Source organism: Lepidochelys kempii, chromosome 10 (assembly GCF_965140285.1).
Source record: "Lepidochelys kempii isolate rLepKem1 chromosome 10, rLepKem1.hap1, whole genome shotgun sequence".
In the NCBI taxonomy this organism is placed as follows: Eukaryota; Metazoa; Chordata; order Testudines; family Cheloniidae; genus Lepidochelys; species Lepidochelys kempii.
The window spans coordinates 49,676,863-49,700,814 of NC_136389.1; the positions used below are offsets into that span (position 1 = coordinate 49,676,863).

Below are 23,952 nucleotides of genomic sequence, written 5' to 3' on the forward strand. Positions count from 1 at the left end.
CTGGCACGCTCAGCCCCTGTCCCTTGAAGCCAAGTCCGGGCAGGGAGCGGGCCACTGTTGCCTCTCAGGCAGGCTCTCTCAGGCAGAAGTGGCTCCGTCACACTCTTCCCCTTCCCCCGCCCCCCAGCTGTCGGGGAGAGCAGCCACATATGCTGAGGAGCAGGAGCAGGGCGAGAAGGATGAGCCAACCCTCACAGTTTTGCCGGGAATCTCCCAGAATCTGGCTCTATCTCCTGGAGGCTACTGAAGCCAAACTGGAAGATTTTAGGCGCTAAATGTCTGGTGGTACAGCAGGACTAAGGCAGGCTCCCTGCCTGCCCTGGTTCCGCGCTGCTCCCGGAAGAAGCTGGCACATCCCTGCAGCCCCTGGGGAGGGGGCAGGGGGTCTCTGTGCACTGCCTTTGCCCGGAGTGCTAACTCTGCAGCTCCCATTGGCCAGGAACTGCGGCCAATGGGAACTGCGGGGACAGTGCCTCCAGGCAGGGGCAGCACACAGAGCCCCCTGTCCTTCCACACAGGGGCTACAGGGATGTGCCGGGCGCTCCCAGGAGAGGCATAGGGCCAGGGCAGGCAGGGAGCCTACTTTAGTCCTGCTGCGCTGCCGACCAGGAGCCATCCAAGGTAAGCGTCGTCCAGCCAGAGCCCACACCCCGAACCCCCTCCTGCACCCGAACCACCTGCCCCAGCCCTGAGCCAGCACTCCAAACCCCCTCCCACACCCAAATCCCCAGCCCTAGTCCTGAGCTCCCTCCCACAGCTTGCATCCAGCACCCTCTCCCATACACCAACCCCCTGCCCCAGCCCTGAGCCCCCTCCAGCACCCAAACTCCCTCCCAGAGCTTGCACCCCAGACCTCTGCCCCAGCTGAGTGAAAGAAAGTCAGTGAGGATGGGGGAGAGCAAGCAATGGAGTGAGTGGGGCAGTGTCTCTGAGAAGGGGCATGGCAGGGGCGGGGCCTTGGGGAAGGGGCGGGGCAAGGGTGTTTGGGTTTGTGTGATTAGATAGTTGGCAACCCTACCTCCCGCCCCAAGCATGCCAATCTCGGGGGGAACATTTGACCCCCCCATACCTTTCCTACTTGTCATCTCAATGTGAGGGTAATTAACCACTGGAATAATTTGCCAAGGTTAGTGTTGGATTCCCCTTCACTGGAAATTTTTAAATCAAATTTGGATGTTTTTCTAAAAGATATGCTCCGGTTCAAACAAGAATTAATCCAGGGGAGTCCTGTGGCCTGTGTTATGCAGGAGGTAAGACTAGACTATCTGACTTCATAGTGATTTTTGACTTTATAATCTGTTATCTCTGTGTGTTTGACTGTGTGTATGTGGAAAAGTTGACCTGATCAAACTTACTCATAGCTGTTACTTATATTGGCACATGCAGCCCATATATAGAACAGCTCTGTGCAACCTCTCACAAATTGATGGTGAGGAACTGGGGATATATCATGCATATCGGTTAACTAAACGTTCCTTTTCCTTTAGTTAGAAATCATGTATTACTATTTTGGAGGTGGATTTCTCTTTATTAATTATTGTGTAATTATTTAATTCACTTAATTTGTACGAGGAGTAATTTCACAGTGTAGTAGCATGGATGCATTGACTGGGCATTTATCAGCAACTGCTACTATGAAGTGCTTTCTATGCTTTTGTGAAAGGACGGATTATACTGTTGATAGTTATGTGTTTTTCTCATGGTTTGTTAGTAATTTGTATTAGTTAAAGTCAAAATGTATCAAGGAGTGAATTATTATTGTATTAATATTAAAGATCAGTCCAGCTGATCTGCTAATCACACAAAGAATCTTTTCCAGAATCTACTTTATGATACAAATACATACATGCAGACCAGCTGCAATATCCAAGCCAGTGGAGCATATTTATAAAAATAAGGGCAATTGGGGGATAATACTGCATCCGGCCATAAAATACATCTCCTGGATATTAATTTTCCTTTCTTTGGGGGAGTGAAAGGGTGGAATGTTTGGGTAATGGATATGAATAAGTTGGAGACTTAGTGGTAGTCTAGGTAGTAGAATTGTCTTGATTAATTAACTGTGTTGTGGAGGGTAAGTGGTACAGGCATAGGTGCAGAGGGCAGTTGTCAGGTCAGCTTTGCTGTCTTCTTTTACTGAGACCTTATGTACTTATCGAAGATTTTTCTTTGAAACTGTTGGTCCTCAAATTTCATTTCCTTCTTATTCTGGAAATAGTCCAGCATCATGATGTTCCTTGTCCTCTTGAATGAACCTTCCAAGACTCTTTCAAAAAAGCAGACTTTATTTTCTCCTCTTCAAACTGGAATGTCCAGTTTGAGTTCCTTTTTATCCCCCTCTTCATGTTCTGGAATGGTTTTACCACTTTTCTTTTTTTGTGGACCTCATGTATCTCAGACATGTCATCTCTATGTATCCAGTTCTTCTTCTTCGAGAGAAGTCCCTGTGGGTGCTCCACTCCAGGTGTTGGTGCGTCCGTGCACCATTGCTTGGAGATTTTGACAGCTATACTCGTACCAGTTGCGCACGCGCAGAGCCTGCCCCACACGTTGAGCATGCTTTAATAATACGCATGCGCGACTGGCCTCCTCAGTTCCTTCTCTACCGTCCCCAGCCTGAGACAGAGCTCAGCAGACTCAACAGAGAATTTTTCTCTCCCTTTGTTCAAATAATTTCCCTCTTAGTTTAGCTTCTCAGTAATAGTTAGATACCGTTTTCCCTTCTCTTTTTCTTTTAAAACCGGAAAAAAGAAAAAAAAAAAACTTTTTGTTCCTCCCAGCAGCAGCCACTTCCGACATGTCTGGCTCTCCAGGCTTTAAGCGCTGTTCTACCTGCAATGATGTCACCCTCTTTCAGATGGCCACTCAATATGTATCAAATGTTTGGGGGAGTCCCACATCCCCCAAAAATGTGCCCACTGCAGCAAGTTCAGGCTGTTCTCACTCTCCCAGCACCATCATCCTTTGAGCTGGCTGGCACTGACAGAAGGCTCAGGACACTCGTGCAGAGGAACCCTTCTTCACAACAAATTCCTCTCGCGCAGACCTCACCTCACAGAGAGGCTGCAGCACCGCAAATCACACAGTCAAGGGACCTGCTGGTGTCACCTCTCTTGCAGTCACCCCTACTTAACACCTACTTCTCTCCAGATACTCAGGCAAGGTCTAGACAGCTTTCTTCCCGTGATGAGGAATCTGGGCTGCAGGGAGAATTTTCACCCTATCAGATCTCCCATCCACAGACCCCAATCAATAAAGGTCATAGAAAAGCTATCTCGTCCTACTCCCAGGATCCTGCCCCATGGTGCGTAAACCCCTGGATGGCACCACCCGTGCCCTTCCCACCACAGTGGCAATATTGGGCTCCATGGGCACCTTATACTCGGGACCACACTCGTTATGCCACAGCCAGGTGCGAGACCTGCTCGGTACCACCAGTTGACGAACCTGCCACTGACTCAAGACACCAGGCAGCCCCGTCACAACCGCAGGATCAGTCATGGCCTGCCTCTAACCCAGTAGACCCAGTTGTTCTGCCTGATGAAGCATTGCTTCCTCCTCCCCCTACGTCTTCGGATGACTTCTCAACATTTCAGGATGTCTTTGAAAGAGTTGTCAGTGAGCTAAGAATTCTAAGAATTAACCTGCAGGAAGTTTCTGAACAGCAACATGAAGTAACTGACATCCTGCAGCCCTCTTCTTCTTCTAGGATTGCATTGCCTATCAATGCAGCCCTTTTGGAACCTGCCAAGGCCATCTGGCAAACTCCGGCTGCAAGCGTACCTACCTGTAAGCGAGCAGATCGGAAGTACTTTATTCCTTCCAAGGGTTCTGAATTCCTTTTCACTCATCCAATGCCAAATTTGCTGGTAGTAGATGCAGTCAAACAAAAGAACAAACGCCAGTTTCCCCGCTCCATCCGACAAGGACAGTAAGCAAATAGATCTGCTCAGATGTAAGGTATAAGCGTCTTCAACATTACAATTTCGCATTGCTAATTATACAGCCATTCTGGCAAAATATTACCACAAAAATTACAATAAATTCATGGACTTTATTGATGACATTCCAGAAGAAAAGAAACAATGATTTAAAGCCATAGTATCCGAGGGACAAATCATCTCCCGTACTGCTCTTCAAGCTGCCGTCAATGTGGCCAATACTGCAGCAAGATCCACTGCCACAGCAGTTGTGATGCACCGAGGTTCATGGCTCTTGTCTTCTTCCTTTCCTCGGGAGGTCCAGAGTACCATTGAGGATCTCCCCTTCAATGGCGACAAACTCTTTGCCCCCACAATGAATGATGTACTTCATTCCATGAAGGACTCAAAGGCAACTCTCTGGTCTCTAGGAATCCAAATCCCTGTGACCAGAAGGTGACAATATAGATACCAATCTTACCAGTGACCACACTACCCTACATACACCGAGAAATTCCATAGATCACATGAGCAACAACAACAGCAATGCCAGAGACCCAAATACCAGCACCGCCATCCCAACTCCTCAGCAGCATAGCAACCCCCTCCAACTAATTAGCAAATTTGAAGTCTTGGTCGAGGATATAGAAAACAACACTCCCACTTCAGCGCTTACACCACCTGACCCTATTTTTGGACACTGCCTACACCCATTCTCCCATCAATGGCAGAACATTACCACCTACAAGTGGCCTTTAGAGGTTGTCACAATTGGCTATTCCATCCCTTTCCTATCCCTGCCTCCCACCCACCCACTCTCCCCGTCTCTCAGGGATCCCTCTCACAAGCAACTGCTCCTCCAAGAAGTACGACATCTCCTTTAATTGGGAGCAGTCAAAGTCGTGCCCGAAAAACACAGAGGGAAAGGTTTCTATTCCCATTACTTTTTAACAGAAAAAAAAACCCAGGGGATGGTGACCGATCCTTGACCTCAGGCGGCTCAACAAATTTATCAAAAAGCAAAAGTTCAAAATGGTTACCCTCACCACCATAATCCCAGTGCTGGAGCAGGGAGATTGGTTTTCAGCCCTCGCCCTATGGGACGCCTATTTTCATGTGACTGTACATCTGGCCCACAGACGTTTTCTATGTTTTATCCTCAGTTCGACACATTTTCAATACAGGGTGTTGCCCTTCAGCCTATTCCTCCCCCCACCCCCCATGTTTTTTCCAAATTCCTAGCTGTAGTCACTGCCTACCTCAGGAAATGGGGTTATAATATTTCCGTCAATCCATGGGGCTCTCCATTGCTTGCTTCCTGTCCCTTGGCCTACAAATAAACAAAAACAAATCCACCTTATCTCCTATCCAACAACTGGAGTTCATAGGAGCGCACCCAATTCCTTGACGGGCATATCATGTCTTCCACTAGACCTTTTCAACTAAATAAAACTCCTGGTCACAAAACTTTGCAACAGTCCCCAGGTCACTGCTTGAGACTGCCTGCAACTCTTAGGTCACATGGTCTCATGTACTTTTATGGTCAAAATGCATGCCTATATATGAGGTGCTTCCAAGCGTGATTGGCCACAATTTACAGACCAAATGTACACACACTAAACAAGCCTCTATCCATACCCTTCAGAGTCAAAGACTCCCTCCTATGGTGGACAGTTCCCTCCAACCTCTGCTCAGGAGTCCCTTTTCTCCAGGATGCTCCATCCCTTATAATGACTACCAATGCATCCCTCACAGGATGGGGAGCACACATGTCCCACCACATAGCCAGGGTCTATGGTCTTCCACCGAAACCTCCCTACAGATAAACATCCTAGAACTTCGAGCCATATGCAACGCCTGCCGTCACTTCCACCCATTCATTCAGAACCAACATGTTCAGATAATGACAGACAACATCGCCTGCATGTTCTATGTAAACAGGCAGGGAGGGACTCGATCTCATTCACTTTGCACAGAAGCTATGAAGTACTGGAATTGGTGCCATGCAAACAATATCCGCCTATCTTCCCGGGGTCCTGAATACCACCACGGACGAACTAAGCAGACATTTTCCCTGGGATCATGAATGGGAGATAAACAAAACGGTCATACACAACTTATTCCGCTTTTAGGGCTACTCAACCCTGGACCTCTTTGCAACTGTGAAGAACAAGAAATGTCCCAAATTTTGGTCCAGAGCAGGACTGGGCAAACATTCTCTAGGAGATCCTTTCCTGATCTCATGGGATCAAGACTTACTGTATGCATTTCCCCCAGTACCGGTTCTCCTCAGAGTTCTGACAAAGATATAAACCGATTGTGCCACCTTAATTCTGATTGCCCCATCGAGGCCCAGACAACCGTGGTATCCATTCCTCACCAGAATATCAATTTGCCCACCAATTTCATTGCCCCTCACTCCGAACCTCCTATCGCAGCAACATGGCTGATTTCTTCACCCCAGCCTATCCATGCTTCACCTCAAAGCTTGGTTCCTACATAGTTCTCCTAAAATGAACTAGCATGCTCTGAACAGGTTCAAAGAGTACTCTCACGTAGAGAACACAATCAACTCGCATCACCTATCTTTGAAAGTGGAAGCGATTCATACAATGGTGTTCAAGCAAACAAATTCTTCCCACTTCTGCACCTCTTCCGTCCATACTTGATTACCTATTAGACCTTAATCAATCTGGCCTTTCTTTCAGCTCCATCAAAGTCCATTTAGATGCTATTACAACTTTTCACGACAAGATCGACGATACTTCTGTTTTTCCTCATCCAATCACCAAGCGTTTTCTCAAAGGGGTCCAATCCCTATACCCGGACATTAAACCTCCTACCCCTTTCTGGGACCTTCACTTAGTATTAACCTGCTTAACTTAACAACCATTTGAGCCCCTAGCCACTTGCTCCCTCTTACACCTCTCAATGAAAACAGCATTCTTAGCGGCAATCACCTCCGCCAGATGCGCAGGAGAAATAGCAGCTCTCATGGCGGACCCACCCTACAACATACTTTTGAAGAACAAAGTTACCCTCTGACTACACCCCAAATTTCTTCCAAAAGTGCATTCGTCATTCCACATCAATGAACCTATACACCTACCAACCTTCTTTCCTAAACCACATGCAAACTCCTTTGAATCCACAAGGCATACATTGGATGTATGCAGGGCTTTGTCCTTCTATTTGGATAGAGAACCAGACCCTTTAGGAGCTCTTCCAGACTCTTTGTCTCCATTGCAAATGTTCCAAAGGGATGCCTATTTCTACACAGAGACTTTCCAGTTCTGCTTGTATCCGATTGTGCTATGAAATAAAGGATGCAGTTCCTCCAGCCTGCATCAGGACTCACTCCACTAGATCTGTAACTACCTCCGTGGCTTTTCTATGCAAAGTTCCTCGGGATGACATCTGTAAAGCGCCCATTTGGACTTCTGAACACACGTTTGTTAAGCATTATGCCCTTACTCAAGGCCCTCTCACTGATACACGATTGGGCAGAGCTGTATTATCCACCGCATTCCTACCAGATCCAAAGTCCCTACCTCCTTGAGATATGCTGCTTTTAAGTCACCTGGCGTGGAGCACCCAGAGAGACATCTCAAGAAGAAGAAGAAGAAGTCGTCACTCACCTGTGCAGTAACTGACGTGAGTGTCCCTGGGGATGCTCCACTACCCACCCTCCTCCCCTCTACTTCGGAGTTGGAGTAGCCCCCGTTGTGGAGAAGGAACTGAGGAGACCAGTCGTGCGCACGTACTATTAAAGCACACTCAACGCTGGGGGCAGGCTCTGCGCATGCATGACCGGTACGAGTACTGCTATCAAAATCTCCAAGCGAAGGCGCATGGACACACCAACACCTGGAGTACACTCATCTCGAAGAACGTCAGTTACTGCACAGGTGAGTAATCTCCTCATCTGCCTTCATTACTGCTCTGGGAGATCTATGATACTGTTGTGGTCACTACAATGAAAAATAAGAAATGACAGCATTAATAAGAATAGCAATAGCCTATCCATCCCTTGGAATATCAAAAATTAGGATAAAATTAACACTTTCAGTGTAGTTTTGAATTCCAATGTCTTTCCACAAAGCATTTTCTCTTTAGACCAGAGATAGTAATGACAGACAATTAGAACAAGACTTAAAAGAATAAAGGGGCATCAGGTATAGATTATTATGAGAATGGGACAATGGAGTGGGGCGGAAGGCCTAAAGGGCTTGTCCTTATTAGCGTACTGAACTAATAAAGGTTATTTCTTGCAGGCAAACAGGACTCTCAGAAATATGTCTGTGCACAGAATGATATTTGAGGCTACGTCAGACATTTTACCAGGCATTAGCTAATGAGCCAAATATGTGACCAGTTTCAGGAATTTGTTAGGTTTGAAGGAGGGATTCTCTGAAGTACAGTCAAATCTCCAATTATTTTTATAGCACTTTATATATAGTATCTCAAACTACTTGGCAGTGCATGCTGCTGAACAGAAATAACAGAAAAGAGAGGTGTCATGTAGCAGCAGTATTAAGATAAATAAAATTAGTGCATGTTATTTGCTAAGAGAAGATTTAGAAATAGAGAATAGAATGAAGTTGGAGTTTATAGTGCCTGGTGTGTTAGTTGCATGTCCCTCAGAAGCATGATTTCACTGCCTCCCATCAATAGTGTCCCCTTAGAAACAGGTGAAATGGGACAAGAAGGCCTGGGCTTAATCTGCAGCAAGGGAGATTTAGGTTAGATATTAAGAAAAACTTTCTAACTATAAAATTAGTTAAGCCTTGGAACAGGCTTCCAAGGGAGGTTGTAAAATCACCATCATTGAAGGTTTTTAAGCACAGGTTGGACAAACAGCTGTCAGGGGTGGCCTACTTGGTCCTGCTTCAGTGGAGGGGGCTGGACTTGATGATCTCTCAAGGTCCATTTCAGCCCTACATTACTACGATTCAAAGCTAATTCAAGAGAAGATTTCAAATCCAGGTATGAAGAATAAATCAGTAGCTTGGAGAGGAAAAAATTACAGACATTTTAAAGCTAACTTAATGATGTTCCTTAGTGATGTTCCTAGTGATGACCTCAGAAGGATGTTGTGAGGGTTAATGCATGAATGTTCAAAAAGCACTGTAAGGGTCTCAAATGTAAGATGTTATGGCACTGCACGATTCCTTAAAGCTGTCATCTGTATTCAGTTGAGAAAGCTGTTACAGAGTTAACTTCTTTCCTCTTGCATAGTTTGGAAGCCTTTTAAGGACTTTTTTAAGTGGTATTTAATATGCAGCCTGTTCCTCCTCTTCATCTGCCTCCAAGGGTGAAGTTCAGACTGTATTCTGTAATATTGAAGAGCCTGTGCAGGAGGCAGTGAAGTGAAGGATGTTAAGAAAGCTGGGGAGAGGTGACAGGCAAGAAGGAGAAACATTTGTTCTGCCGCTAACCTTTGTTTAAAAGAACTATTTTTCTTTACACAGAGAGAGGGGCAGGATTTAAAAGACAAACATTTTTCTTCCTCAGAGAGACTCTATGACATAAGAATGTGGGGCATGCAATGTTGCAGCAAGCCTTTGGAAAGCTGAACTAGAAGGGTTGGCCCTAGAGGCACGAGAAGAATGAACAGGGTTAAGAGCTCAGCATAAAAACAGCAGAGATATGAAGCTTTTCAAACACTTAATCCAGATGGATGAATTTCACTAGGAAAAACTTGTCCTTGTGGGGAAGAATCTATATTCTGGCATGACAGATCTTACAGATTCATTTCCATGGACTGGGAATACGAGGCAGTGGTTGAAATTGGGTCTGAAAAATGTGTACAGTAACTGTTTTTGGACTTTTATGTCAAATTTTCTGATGGGTTCCATCATTGCCAGCAGACATCTCCCTTCTGCACCAGATGGATGAGTGGGCTGTCATCAGCCTTCTTGCAAATGTCCTGTGCTGGAAGACAAAGAAAGGTGCAGAAATCCCATTATTATTATTATTATTTGTTCCTTGACCTTAGCAAAGCTTTTGACACGGTCTCCCACAGTATTCTTGCCAGCAAGTTAAAGAAGTATGGGCTGGATGAATGGACTATAAGGTGGATAGAAAGTTGGCTAGATTGTCAGGCTCAACGGGTAGTGATCAATGGCTCCATGTCTAGTTGGCATCCGGTACAAAGTGGAGCGCCCCAAGGGTCGGTCCTCGGGCCGGTTTTGTTCAATATCTTCATAAATGATCTGGAGGATGGTGTGGATTGCACCCTCAGCAAGTTTGCAGATGACACTAAACTGGGAGGAGAGGTAGATATGCTGGAGGGTAGGGATAGGATACAGAGGGACCTAGACAAATTAGAGGATTGGGCCAAAAGAAATCTGATGAGGTTCAACAAGGACAAGTGCAGAGTCCTGCACTTAGGACGGAAGAATCCCATGCACCGCTACAGACTAGGGACCGAATGGCTCGGCAGCAGTTCTGCAGAAAAGGACCTAGGGGTTACAGTGGACAAGAAGCTGGATATGAATCAACAGTGTGCCCTTGTTGCCAAGAAGGCCAATGGCATTTTGGGATGTATACATAGGGGCATTGCCAGCAGATTGAGGGACGTGATCATTCCCCTCTATTCAACATTGGTGAGGCCTCATCTGGAGTACTGTATCCAGTTTTCGGCCCCACACTAGAAGAAGGATGTGGAAAAATTGGAAAATGGGCAGTGGAGGGCAACAAAAATGATTAGTGGACTGGATCACATGACTTATGAGGAGTGGCTGAGGGAACTGGGATTGTTTAGTCTGCAGAAGAGAAGAATGAGGGGGGATTTGATAGCTGCTTTCAACTACCTGAAAGGGGGTTCCAAGGAGGATGGATCTAGACTGTTCTCAGTGGTAGCTGATGGCAGAACAAGGAGTAATGGTCTCAAGTTGCAGTGGGGAAGGTTTAGGTTGGATATTAGGAAAAACTTTTTCACTAGGAGGGTGGTGAAACACTGGAATGCATTACCTAGGGAGGTGGTGGAATCTCCTTCCTTAGATATTTTTAAGGTCAGGCTTGACAAAGCCCTGGCTGGGATGATTTAGTTGGGGATTGGTCCTGCTTTGAGCAGGGGGTTGGATTAGATGACCTCCTGAGGTCCCTTCCAACCCTGATATTCTATGATTCTAATACCCCAATGGTACTTTGATGCCCATGATTCCAAGTAGCTGTGCAGGAGCCATAACTATTACAGCGAGAAGAGTCAGGTTCCAAGGGCCAACCTCCTTCCCATCTGATTAGTCTGTGGCGGATGGAGGAGAAACCGCAAACAGGGAGTAGAGCAGCAGGATGAGCAGTCATATAGCTTACCCTCACTGCAGGAGCTCCTGCTGCGGCTTGCATGTGCATCTCATTCTAATATGTCTTCCCGTTACTCCCCAAGTTTCTGCTGTAGCCTCTGGCTTGGCCAGCCATGAAAGCAACATACATTAGGAGACTGCATGCTGAAGTGGTAGCAGACAAGCAGCAATGGTCTTTTTCACCAACCACCAGCTGATGTAGTAAGTAAGGAGCTATACTGTGGAAGAGCATAGGAATCAGGAAATGGACAGGTGAACTTGGAGGCAGGGTGTAGACAGAGGGGACAAAGTCAACAGGCATTTGAGGGAGACTTAAGAAGAGGTGCATAGCCACAGATTTTGTAAGGGGGAATATAAAGAGATGCTGATGTAAGTTAAGATGGCCATTTGGGTGGTTGAGAAAAAAGGGGTAAGAAGTGGAAAGGAAGGCACTTCCAGGTTGTATAAGGGGAGCTCATTTGAATTTGTGCTTTGGGGGTCCATCCAAATATTTTTATGATGCTGGCTGTGAACTGTGTCTCTTCTTTTTGCAGTCCTTGCCAAGACTAACCTTCTCATCTACTTCCTGTACTGTTAGGCTATTACCTGGATCCTCCACTGCCTCCTGTCTTTGGACATTTTTATTTTGTGAGAGCTAAAAGGAGATAGCCTGAGAGAGCAGCCACATGTGACCTTTCCTGAAGATCATGCCAAACAGAGCTACCCTACCTTCTGTGGACATAAATCCTACAGTTTCTTCCTACTCACAACTCAGTGCCTCTCTCAGTATTAACATGAGGAAATGATCAAAAAGAACTCCAGATACAGTGTTTTACTCTTTCTGAACTTCCATTGCCTTTCACAGTCCCAAGGAATACAAAACTCCTCAATCTTCTTAATTAAAATATCTTATTAGCAGTGTGGCCCAATATTCCAATTGATAGTGCATGTTGTCCTGCAGAGTGGGAGTTAATCATGGATTCTATTACTTTCATAACAGCTGTGATTATGTATTTTAAAATCTGAGGGAGGAAAATATTCCCTTGCAAAAGGTTCCATAATGCATTTGTATTATGTAGGTTCAGATCTGAATTATAACCTACCCAAAGTTCTGGGATGTTTGGATTGAGGGTTCCAGTCCAGGCCCATTTCTAATTTAGAGACCTTCAGTGGGGCACCCCACTCTTATCCAATAATCAAATAGTTTCAGTATCTCTTGCTGAACTAGATAGAGTTCATTCCATGCTTGCTCCATTGCATTTGTAGAAATTGCCTTCCTACCTTATAATTATGGTCAATGATCCTCACAGATATGGTAGAAAATTTACAAAATAACTCCTCTCAAAATAGCAGTTGATTTATTAGAAACTAAAAAAATGCATCATTTTATTTTTATACAAGGAGCGGTTGCCTCACAGAGCAGCACATCTGTCACTCATCCTGTTTTTCTTCCCACCCCAACCCCCAATTTTTGAAGGATTCATAATTGCCTTCTCTAAAATCCAACCAAAACACATTACAGGAAGTTTTATCCTCTCAGGAAGCACAGGCTGTCAGTGGAAATTCAGGTTTTTTGTGTATCCAAAACTGCAGATTGGAATCTCTTGACTGGTTCTAGATCAGGATGTCTATGCATGTAATAGTCCCAATACAGCAGCCACTGAAAAATGAGCAAGGGAAAGGGGTGTCAGAGATCATTACTATTTCTATTAATCTCTGATATTGGGGGCTGCGGGGGGGGTGGGGGGAAGGGAAGTAAGCTTGTATATTTCTGCAGTCCCAGAACCCAGTCCTGCTTTTACTGAAATTAGTGGGGGAAATCTTGTCAATTAAATGGTAGCAGACTTAGGCTCTTACTCTTCTGTTTGTTATGAAGTTACTAATGAATTTGCAGAGACAAACTTGATTATCTCTGATATCATTGCTTAGATATCTACAGTGTGCTATTTTTCTTGCAGGTGTCCTGGTTTATGTTTTATAATATTTTGAATGTATGTAACCCCTCTCAGATCCCAAAGTGTTTTACAAATTACCATGCGTATATACAAAGAGGGATCACTCCATCCACCAGTAAAATGTAGACATCTCTGGGGTGAAATACAGAAGCACCCACTCAAAGTACATAGCAGTTTAGAACAGGAAGTGAGGAAGAATACTGTAATCAGCTGCCTGCAGGGGGAATTAAGGGAGACAGAATGTAATTACTCAGATTGGAATTCGTCTAGAATGCTAGGCTTGACAGTCCATACTTCTGATTTGCATTCTCTTTCATGTTTTAAGTAAGCTCATGAAATGTAAGATGCTAGCACTGAAACCTGTTTTATGCACAGGCCCAGTTAAACAAGTCAAGGTATTCTTTATGTGATAGTATACATCTGGTGCTGGTTTCGTTATGTTAGTTTTATCCCTCCAAGCACCAGCCTCACACCTTCATTTTTTGTCAGACTTGGATTTGAGGAGATTGTGGTCATCTACATCAATCATCCAGCTATTTTCTCAGTTGCCCACTTACACTTTTTTGTGAAGTGTGAATATGCAGTCACAGTAAATCCAAAGTGTTCTAAAGCTTTTGGGTTTGTTTGTTTTTTATTACACAGGTCAGTCCAGGGCAGCCATGATACCTCCAAAGCAGCCCCGGCAGCCAAAGGGAGCTTTGGATGATGCCATTGCCTTTGGAGGAATAGCAGACCAAGAGGCAACTAACAGCTTACAGCCAACACCACCTCCACTGCCAAAGAAAACCATTTTGAGAGCCAACACAGAGCCGATCCCCAAAGAACTTCAGAAACAGACCCTGGAGAACAATCTCTGTGTTGTGGCCAACCCTACATATGACATTGATACCAACTGGGAAGCAAGCAGTGCCTGCTCTTCAATCAGCTCAGAACTCAAGGCATTGGACAATGAGTCAGGAGATTCCTTGGACAGGCCTTTAAGAAAAGGAAAAGCAACCAACTCAACAGCCAACAGCATTTCTAGCTTAACCACTCCCAGTATTAAGGATAGGTGTTCCAACAGCATGGAGTCTCTGTCTGGAAGATACATCTCTCAGACTAAGCAGAGCAAGAATATACAGAAGCCACAGAGGCAAGCACTTTATCGAGGAATTGAGAACCGAGAGGAGGTGGTAGGCAAAATTAGAAGCCTTCATACTGATTCACTGAAGAAGTTGGCAAACCAGTGCGAAGATCTTTTCATGGCAGGACAGAAAGACCAGCTGCGATTTGGAGTGGACAGCTGGTCAGACTTCAGGCTAACCAGTGACAGGCCATGCTGTGAAGCAGGTGATGCAGTTTACTACCCAGCTTCTTATGCAAAAGATCCCCTCAACAATTATGCAGTCAAGGTAAGAAGGAGGTTTCAAAAATGGTTGTCCCAGACATCAGTAATATTAATAATAAAACCCTGTGTATTACAGTATACCTAATTGTGCTGTTTGCAATAGCTAATCCATGTACAGTAATGATCTACAGCTACTGGCCCCTCTTTCTTTAAAGTGCCACTGTTGTCAATGGCATAATTAACCTTTAGCTGGATCCCCTGTTTGTTGTACATTTGGGGCAATTTTTTAAAAGCCACCAACTCTCTTACTAGCTGTTTAGCATAGCTATTATGTTATGACATAAGAATGATATAAACAGCTGTGTGCAGGCGGGCTCTTGGAAGCCTTCAGTAGTAGAACCTTTAAGTTCATTTGCATGCAGAGTTACCAAATTCTCATTTTTAATTAGGAGTGATTTCAAAGGTTTATACATATGGCTGTCTATGGATTTTATTTATATACATTCTTAATTAGCATACCTTTCCATTCCCTTACAAACCCTTAAATTCTCACCAGCCATTCTGAAGCCCTATCTTGCCATCGGTATGGCCTTGCGTGCTACATGAAAAATGAATGGAACTGAGGAACATTGATTGGCTAGTGCTGTATTTCAGTGAAAAAAGAATTAGCTCTTTTTATTGAATACTCCATTCCACTATCCTGGTCAGAAAAACATCCAGGTACTTATTTCATATGCAAATGAACAGTTATCTTACCTAATAAAGGGTTTGTGTTATTTTATCATGTTTGTGATTCATATAGGAGATTTACTCACCCTCCCTTTGGGTGCCCACACCTCCACTGCTAATGAGACGATAATGTTCATCTGATAGGATGTGCTGTAATATGAAGGATGACTGGAAGCCAGGAAACCTATGTTCTATTCATTGCTCTGCCATAGACTTCCTATGTGACCTTGAGCAACTGAATCTCTGTAACTCTATTTCCCCAACTTTAAAATGAAAATTATGATTTTTCTTACCTCACATGGGTATTGTGAGCCTAAATTCATTAATGTTTATAAAGCAAGTTGAGCTTCTCATAGTGATGGTACTACAGAAGGGCAAAATGTAATTATTACTCACAACCACCGTTATTTATTAAAACAGAATGAGAAGCTAGAAAGCAAGAACATCAATGCTAACTTGATATAAAATAGGTTCTGAATTTGAAAAGGCATCTCTTCAGGAGGTTTTTCAAGGTTACATATTGCATTGAAGTGTTGCCACATTCTATTGGGTTTATATTTGTTCAGCCATCCAGGTCCTTTATTGTTGCAAAGATCACAGTTGTAATATGGATGCCATTATAAGATGATGAAGTGAACTGTCTGCTGACTCAAAACAACTGAGAACCAGGACATGAATAACTTTATGATGTATTATTTGTCTGGCAATCTTGTCCGGTTGCAAAATCAATGGTCTTCCATTGATTTTTTTTGCTTGTAATGATGCAGAAATAATCTGCCAAGAAGAAGTGGCAGGTGGTTTGCTGTTTCATGCACTATGACAGGCCAGCAGATCTAGAGATGGAAGTGTTACATTAAACACTGAATAAAAATGTTTCATTGATGAAAGTGACTTAAAGCCTTTCCAAACATGCAGTAGAGCTTTTGAGTTTGTTTTTTAAATGTATTTTGAAAGGAGAGAGTATAGCCAAATGTATGCTATTTTTTTTCTTTATTACCTGAAACACTGTTATCTTGAAAATCAGTTCACAAACTTGTAGGCATTTACTGTAATCTAATAGGTATGAAGGACTCTAGAGTGAAGGATCCATAACATGCCATTTAACCACAGGTCACTATGGATTGTTGTGCTATCATGGTGAGAGGAAATGTTAGGCTTGAAAAAAACTTCCCTGGCAGTGAATGTAATGTAGGAAGATACTTTGACTACAAATGCTCACTGATTCTTTGTAAGCAAAGTAGTGCTAGCTCAAAGGAATTGCTGTTGTCTTTCCATTTTCTCCCTTTCATATCTTCAAATATTATGCTTTCAACCAAGACTGGCTCACTTTATTTGTGTTTCCTTGATGGATTTTTTTTATTGCAATGTCATTCTCTAAAATATAGTCAAGGGTTTTATTATAAACTCACCTTTAAGGGGTTTATAACTCTACCATAACATTTGGCTCCATGCTGAGCCTTGATATACAAGATCTCAGTCCAGGATCAAGATTTTTCAAAAACATATAATGTAAAAAACAAACAAACAAACAAAATCCATTGAACTGTTGTAAATTAAGAGCGCTGGCAAAAATAGCAGGATTTTACTCTCCTACAGATTTTTTAATTCTAACTAAATTTTGTAATCATCCATCTACAGTGTAAATGGTCTATACTTATGGCATTTTAAACCATGAAAAAATACAGATATTGAGATCAAATCCTACAGTGAACCCATAATATGGACTGCCTATTATTGTTAGATAACTTATAGTAGCAGAAGAATCATACAAGATCTATCTTGAAGGTCTCTTAAGAATTATACACATGGGGCCGTATCTTCAGCTCGCATAAATATGTTCAGCTCCATTAACTTCAATAGAGCTATGCCAAACTGCATCACCTAAGAATCTGGTCCAGGGCTTGACAAACTCTTACTAGGTTCTATGACTTTATATTAGATCTGAAAGAGTTTCTAAAAATGGAATATTTTTTGTCCTTTTGTTACTACTTTATAGAAAACAATATAATGAACTTTTCAAAACTATATGTAATGTTAAGTGTTGTTATCCATAAGTACAAAAATTATACATTGTTTCTGAATCTTCAAAAGATATATAGTTTCTAATTATATTAAAAAGCAAAAACTATGTTCCAGTAGTATTAAGAATTAGACTTTTACCAATTGACTACTGCTGAATTGAGTCTTCAGAAACATCCCAGTAGAATGCACCTTCTGTGCAGATGAGTATACCAGAACATTTTTTTATGTTTTATTAATTTTAATAGATAATGACAATTTAATAGGTGTGATGGAAAACCATCCTGTCCCCAACTCATCTGTTTTGCCTAAATATTGCAGGAATAAAACTGTTTGTAAAGGTGTGCAATTTTAGCCATGGCATGTGTCAGGACATGCTTGCCTGCTGAATAAATGAATAAATAAATAAATAGTCTCCCACTAACAAATGTCCTTTGCAAAAAGGTACACCAAACTATGTGCAAGTTGCTTTGACTGAAACGATACAAACCAAAACAATGGCTCCAGTCAGCTCAGAATTACATTTCAAACAAGCAAAAACAAGGATCTCTTTACAAACCTTTTATAAAATTCCTTAGGTATTTTCTCTTCACAAACAAGAACTAATCCATGTTCTAAATAATTGGTAGAGCTGGGTCAATGTGTCTGTGTGTGTTCCTCCGTAGCAGTGGAACAGTATCCTTATCAGCAGTTCCAGATTTGTAGTGAAATGCAAGTGAGCAGTGAAGACTAGCTTTTTGTAAAGTATATTGGACAAGTGCAGTTTGTCTCATCCCAGTATTGGGTGTTATCCTTGAACATACTGAATAAAGCAGCAGTATAGCAGGGACCTAAGTAAAAAAGCATTAGCAGAAATAAGTGATTATTGAGAATCTTGTCAGGTTTGGACTGTGAACATGGGTAATTAGTGTTTCAGTGATGCAGTGGAGCAAACTGGAGTGGAAACTACTTCCACTTTTAAAATTCAATATCGAACATTATCAAGACTGAAGCAGCATAAAAAATTATTGAACACTATTATGCATACCTGAGATCATAGTTCAGAAGCCATCTTGAACAATCAGGCAGCAGGAACCATTAAGGAGGTCCTGGCCTGAAGTGTGCGTTTAATATTTTGGCTGCAATCAGATGTTGCGTTAGAGGTAAGGTGGAGTAGCCTGGGGACTATCATGGGGTAAACAGGCTGGGAGTGTATGGAAATGCAAGTACCATAATTTATGGCTTTGTTATATCTTGAGTCCTTGCTGCAGGATGGTGGGAGCTTCCCTGGAAAGCTGTATGACCTTAAAGTTCTTGCTAAGATTCATTCCCAAAGCATAAAACATAACAAAACATAAGTAAAATGCTGGCTGGCTGCCTTCCACTGAAAAAAATGTATATTCCATTTGGGCATATGCACCTGATGAGGGCATGAGAATATTTTTTTGGTAACTCAGACTCTAAATTGAATGACCTTTCTGGCAAAAGTCTTACTGCAGATCGTCACAATACCCTATAGTTTGGATTGAGCCACAGTTTTATACATTAAACACTTAATCCATTATAAGTGCAGTCACAGTAACGTTGAATTTTTATGTCTTGGCATACCAGCAAAAGAGCAAAGCATTACTCCCAAAGCCAGATCAGTGAAACAAGGTCAGTGATCAAACTGGACTCTTAGAAAGCAGGTTGTGCCAAGTACAAGGTATTAATGTGGGATTAGCAAGCTTTCATTTGACACTGTATTTCATTTGCAGTAGTGCTTTTGTGTAATACAACAAAGTAGCACAGATGGTACAGTGTTTGTGTGATCCTCAGTGTTTCTCATTTTCATCATTCTGCAATTCATTCCCCACATATCCATCTCGTTTAAGGTTCACCAAGGCCTTGTAAAATGCATAGGACATAGTAAAAATGAGATTCCCTGCTGCTAAAGTGGAAGTCCGCTAACAGTATCCTAGGCTGACTGGACCCATAATGAAAAAATAAAAGCTAATGCAGAGCATTTTTTAGAGTCTTATAACATGAAATTCTTGCTTCCTTGAGGGAAAAGGATAGACAATGGAAATGGAGAGATCAAGGAATCTAGCTTTGTTAAACTAATGTACAGTTATAGACTGGATTTCAAGGACCCCAACTGTAGAGTTTATGTATTGACATGGGCACCAGTGAAAGGAAGGTGGACACATATAATTAGAGCTTAATATCCATATCTCCCTTCTTTGCCTTTCCTCTCCCCATAATTTTCTATCACAGTATACAGAGGTTGTTGACCACTACTCTGCATCCTTTGACTCATTCTTTATGAGCACTAGAAACATAGGATTTGCCATACTGGATCAATCAATTCCTTCTTTGAATGACTGCATGTGTGCATTCAATTCTTGGGGTTGGTGCACCCAGCACGTGACCCTCAAATTTTTTTCCTCAGTGGTACCTGTTGGACGGGTCAAGCTTCCCTTCCTGTTGTGTGCCACTGCATACAGGTATAAAGGGCAGAACTGCCCCTAGCCCACCTAAGTTCTTTCTTACCGCCTATGACAGTCATTGGAACTCTTCTGTACCAGAATTCTTTCTCCCAGCCTTTGTGATCATAGTGTATGTGTGTAGTTAGTCTTTAGTGTTGTTAGGATAGTTAGTAACATTTATATATAATAAGTTTTTCAGATTTCTTGTTTTCCCTGTTTGGGTTTTTTTTCTATTCATGCTACTGAGGTACGCCTCAGGAGTTTCAAACCAGGTGCTTCTTGCTCCAGGCCTGTGTCAGTGAGTGACCCACACAATAGCTGCCTGAAGTGCTTGGGGAAGCATACGTGAAGGACCAGTGCCAGATTTTCAGGGAGTTCAAATAAAGAAGGATAGGGTGACTAGGCTTTCCTGGTCTGACTCAGTGTAGAGTGCTGCAGCTTTAGGGAGAAGTGCACCTCCAACTTTGGTGCCAGGATTTCACTGTTCTCCCTCATCCTGCTTCCAAAGTAGCACCAGCCAGGGGACCGTCTCCACCTTCTATGTCTGGTAAGAGGGTTGAGAAGGAGTTGAGTAGAGTGCACCTGAAACCTAAGCACTCCTCCTCCAAATCGGTACCTAAGTCAGCTCTAGCTTCACATGGGGCACTCTCAGCTTCTTTGACACACAACAAGAGAGCATCTTGGTGCCAACTATCCCAGAGGTGTTTTCAGAGGCAAGAAACCTGCTCTGCCTCATGGTGCCAGTGTCTCCTTCCTTACAGAAGTCCAGTCCTTCAGCACTACTGCCATTTCTGCCAGCATTTCAACTTCCAGTACTGCAGTTGTCTGTTCCTCAGACAGGCAGCCTTTCTGTATCATCCAAAGGCATCACTCCATCCATTGCCAAGCTCTCACACAGGTCCCCCCACCAACTGGTCAGAGAAAGGAGAATCCACATAGTCAGAGGAAGGAGAATCCTCAATATCAGACTCGGAGGTAGGACCTTGCATATCACAACCCTAAAGGAGTACCCACCAGTCTGCACAAGATCCGCTCTTCCCACCTATCACCATGACCCTTCAATGTAGGGTGACCATATAGCAAGTGTGAAAAAGTGGGTCGGGGTGGGGAGGCAATGGGTGCCTATATAAGAAGAAGCACCCACAATCAGGACTGTCCCTATAAAATTAGAACATCTGGTCACCCTACTTCGATGAGACCTAACCTGGAAATATGGCTGGGACAGAGGGGCCCTGCCCTGTATCAGTGACCATTTTGGAATTCTAGGGGTCTTCCCCCAGCTTCTATATCTTCCCCACACCAGGCATACTCAGTGCCCTCATGTAGTATGCTTGAATCTACACCCAGAGCTGCTCCATCCCCAGAATCTGGCGCCAGGCCCAGTACCGAGCATCAAGAGGAGGTTCCAGAACCAGAACAATGGCTGATTAGAAGATATTCTATCCCCTCCAGTCTTGGCTTCTTCTTCGTCCTATCCAGACGTGGCCATTTCGTCTGGCATGACTTTTACTTCTTCTGCTGATTTTAAAGTTCATCAGTTGTTGTTAAAGAGAGTGGCTGCAGACCTAGGTGTACAGGTCAAAGAGGTCAGGGAGTCCTCATGTCTCCTGGTTGACATTTGATCATCAGTGGGTCCCTCCGGAGTAGCTCTGCCAATTAACAAGGTCATGCTATAGCTGATAAAGACTTTATGGCAGACTCCATCCTCTTTGCCTCCCACCTCTAAGAGGGCAGAAAATACTATGTATCCTCCCAAGGGTTTGGGTATCTTTATCACCCACCTGTAGGCTCATTAGTCGTTAGAGCAACTAATGAGAGAGAACAACTGGGGCATCAGGCTGCCACCCCCAACTCAGACGACACTAAGAGGCTAGACTTATTCAGCAGAAAGTTTATTCAACAGGGGGTTTGCAGCTGTGTATCACTAACCAATAGTCTCTGTTGGGAGAATACAGTTTTAATTCAGGGGGTTCCATGGAAAAGTTCAAGGAAGTGCTTCTGGAGAAAGCTAGCCAGAAGTTCTCTTCTATGGTCAATGAGGGCAGACTAGTCTGAAGAACTTCACTGCAGGCAGCATTGGACACAGCAGACTAGGCAGCTAGAACCACAGTCGCCTCAGTGGACATGTGAGGATCATCATGGCTTGTACTATCAAGTACTTGCCATTTGAGGGTCCTTCTCTATTCTCTGACCAGACTGACAGCAAGCTCCACAGACTTACAGACTCTAGAGCCATCCTGAAGTCCTTAGGTGTGTATACACCTGCCCCAGTCCTGAAACTGTATCCGTCACAGTAGACACACTGATATCCCACTCCTCCTCGGCAGGGCCTATCAAAAAAGAGGTCCAGGGGTTAGAGGTGTAGACCTACCCTCCTGCTGTTTCACCTCTGGCTCCAGGCCCCTCAAGACACTCAGGAACTGCAAAGCAGGCAATTTTGATGGGCCAGTTGAAGTCAACATATTAGTCTCCATATCTCTTTGCAAACTGTCTGTTCCACTTCCACAGTTCTTGGTCCCAGATTACATCAGACCAGTGGGTCTCAAGCACTGTTGAAGTGGATATACTCTCCAGTTTGCTTCTGCCCCTCACTGCCATTCTCCCTTCCTATTCCTCTTCAGTAACACTCTCACAAGAAACTCCTTATCCAGGAAGTTTGTTGCTCCTTAGTGTGGGGACCATAGAAGAGGTTCTATGTACTCTCAGAGGGAAGGGGTTTTATTTCCAACATCTCCTAAACCCAAAAGCAAAAGTGTGTCACAAACCAATTTTAGACCTGCATCATCTCAACAAATTCTTAAAAAGGATAAAGTTTTGCATGGTCACCCTAGCTTCTATTATCCCTTTCCTAGATCTAAACTTAGTATTGTCAAGATGTATAGGTTCCCTGTTTGAACCTTCGGCTACCTCCTCGCTGCTGTATCTATCAATGAAGGTGGCATTTTTGGTGGCCATTGCCTCGGCCAGAAGAGTAGGGAAGCTAATCCTAGAATTGTAGGACTGGAAGGGACCTCAAGGGGTCTTCTAGTCCGGTCCTCTTCACTCAAGGCAGGACTAAGTATTATCTAGACCATCCCTGATAGGTGTTTGTCTAACCTGCTCTTAAAAATCTCCAATGATGAAGATTCCATAACGTCCCTAGGCAGTTAATGTCAGGACCCCCAGATACAATCTTTTTTTAAGGACAGGGTTTACCTGAGTCCTCATCTGAAGTTTGTCCAAAAGATGATTTCCTCTTTCCAAATGAACAAGCTAATTTATTTGCTTGTATTTCTACCCAAAACCATGTACGATCAGGGAGGAAGAGCGTTTGCATACCTTGGACATCAGAAGAGACTTGGCGTTTTAGCTGGGCAGAACCAGTCACTTTCATAAATCCTTCCAGCTGTTCATAGCAATGGCAGACAGAATAAGATCAATCACTCTCCACCCAGAGAATTTCTTCCTGGATCACATCCTGCATATACATGTACTGTGACTTAGGTAATGTTGCCCCACCTGACACAGTCAAAGCTCATTTGACAAGGTCACAGTTGGCAAGGATGATCTTTCTGATACAAGTTCCCATTGCAGACATTTGTAGAGTGGCAGCCTGGTCCTTGGTCCACATGTTTGCCTCCCTCTGTGCTGTGGCTCAATCTCAAGAGACTATACTAGAGTGGGTTGAGTTGTTCTCCAATCTTTATTGAAATAGACTCTGATCCTGCCTACAGGATCACAGTCTTATGGCTTAAAGAAAAGGAGTACTTGTGGCACCTTAGAGACTAACCAATTTATTTGGGCATGAGCTTTCGTGAGCTACAGCTCACTTCATCGGATGCATACCGTGGAAACTGCAGAAGACATTATATACACACAGAGACCATGAAACAATACCTCCTCCCACCCCACTGTCCTGCTGGTAATAGCTTATCTAAAGTGATTATCAAGTTGGGCCATTTCCCGCACAAATCCAGGTTTTCTCACCCTCCGCCCTCCCCCCCCCCCACACACACACACACAAACTCACTCTCCTGCTGGTAATAGCCCATCCAAAGTGACCACTCTCTTCACATATTGTGAAGACCATATTGTGAAGAGAGTGGTCACTTTGGATGGGCTATTACCAGCAGGAGAGTGAGTTTGGGGGGGGGGGGGGGCAGAGGGTGAGAAAACCTGGATTTGTGCTGGAAATCGCCCAACTTGATAATCACTTTAGATAAGCTATTACCAGCAGGACAGTGGGGTGGGAGGAGGTATTGTTTCATGGTCTCTGTGTGTATATAATGT

The 23,952-nt window shown here is 43.6% G+C and overlaps 1 protein-coding gene across 11 annotated transcripts in view; it reads left to right on the top strand.

Moving 5' to 3' along the window:
• The window catches only part of PEAK1 (pseudopodium enriched atypical kinase 1), a 237,936-nt gene that overhangs the window by 182,192 nt on the left and 31,792 nt on the right, over positions 1–23,952 (top strand). For all 11 annotated transcript variants that reach the window (XM_073303488.2, XM_073303487.2, XM_073303494.2 and 8 more), the window contains one exon: positions 13,804–14,552. In XM_073303488.2, coding sequence (XP_073159589.2) covers positions 13,804–14,552 — 749 coding nt within the window. The remainder of the gene's footprint in view (positions 1–13,803; positions 14,553–23,952) is intronic.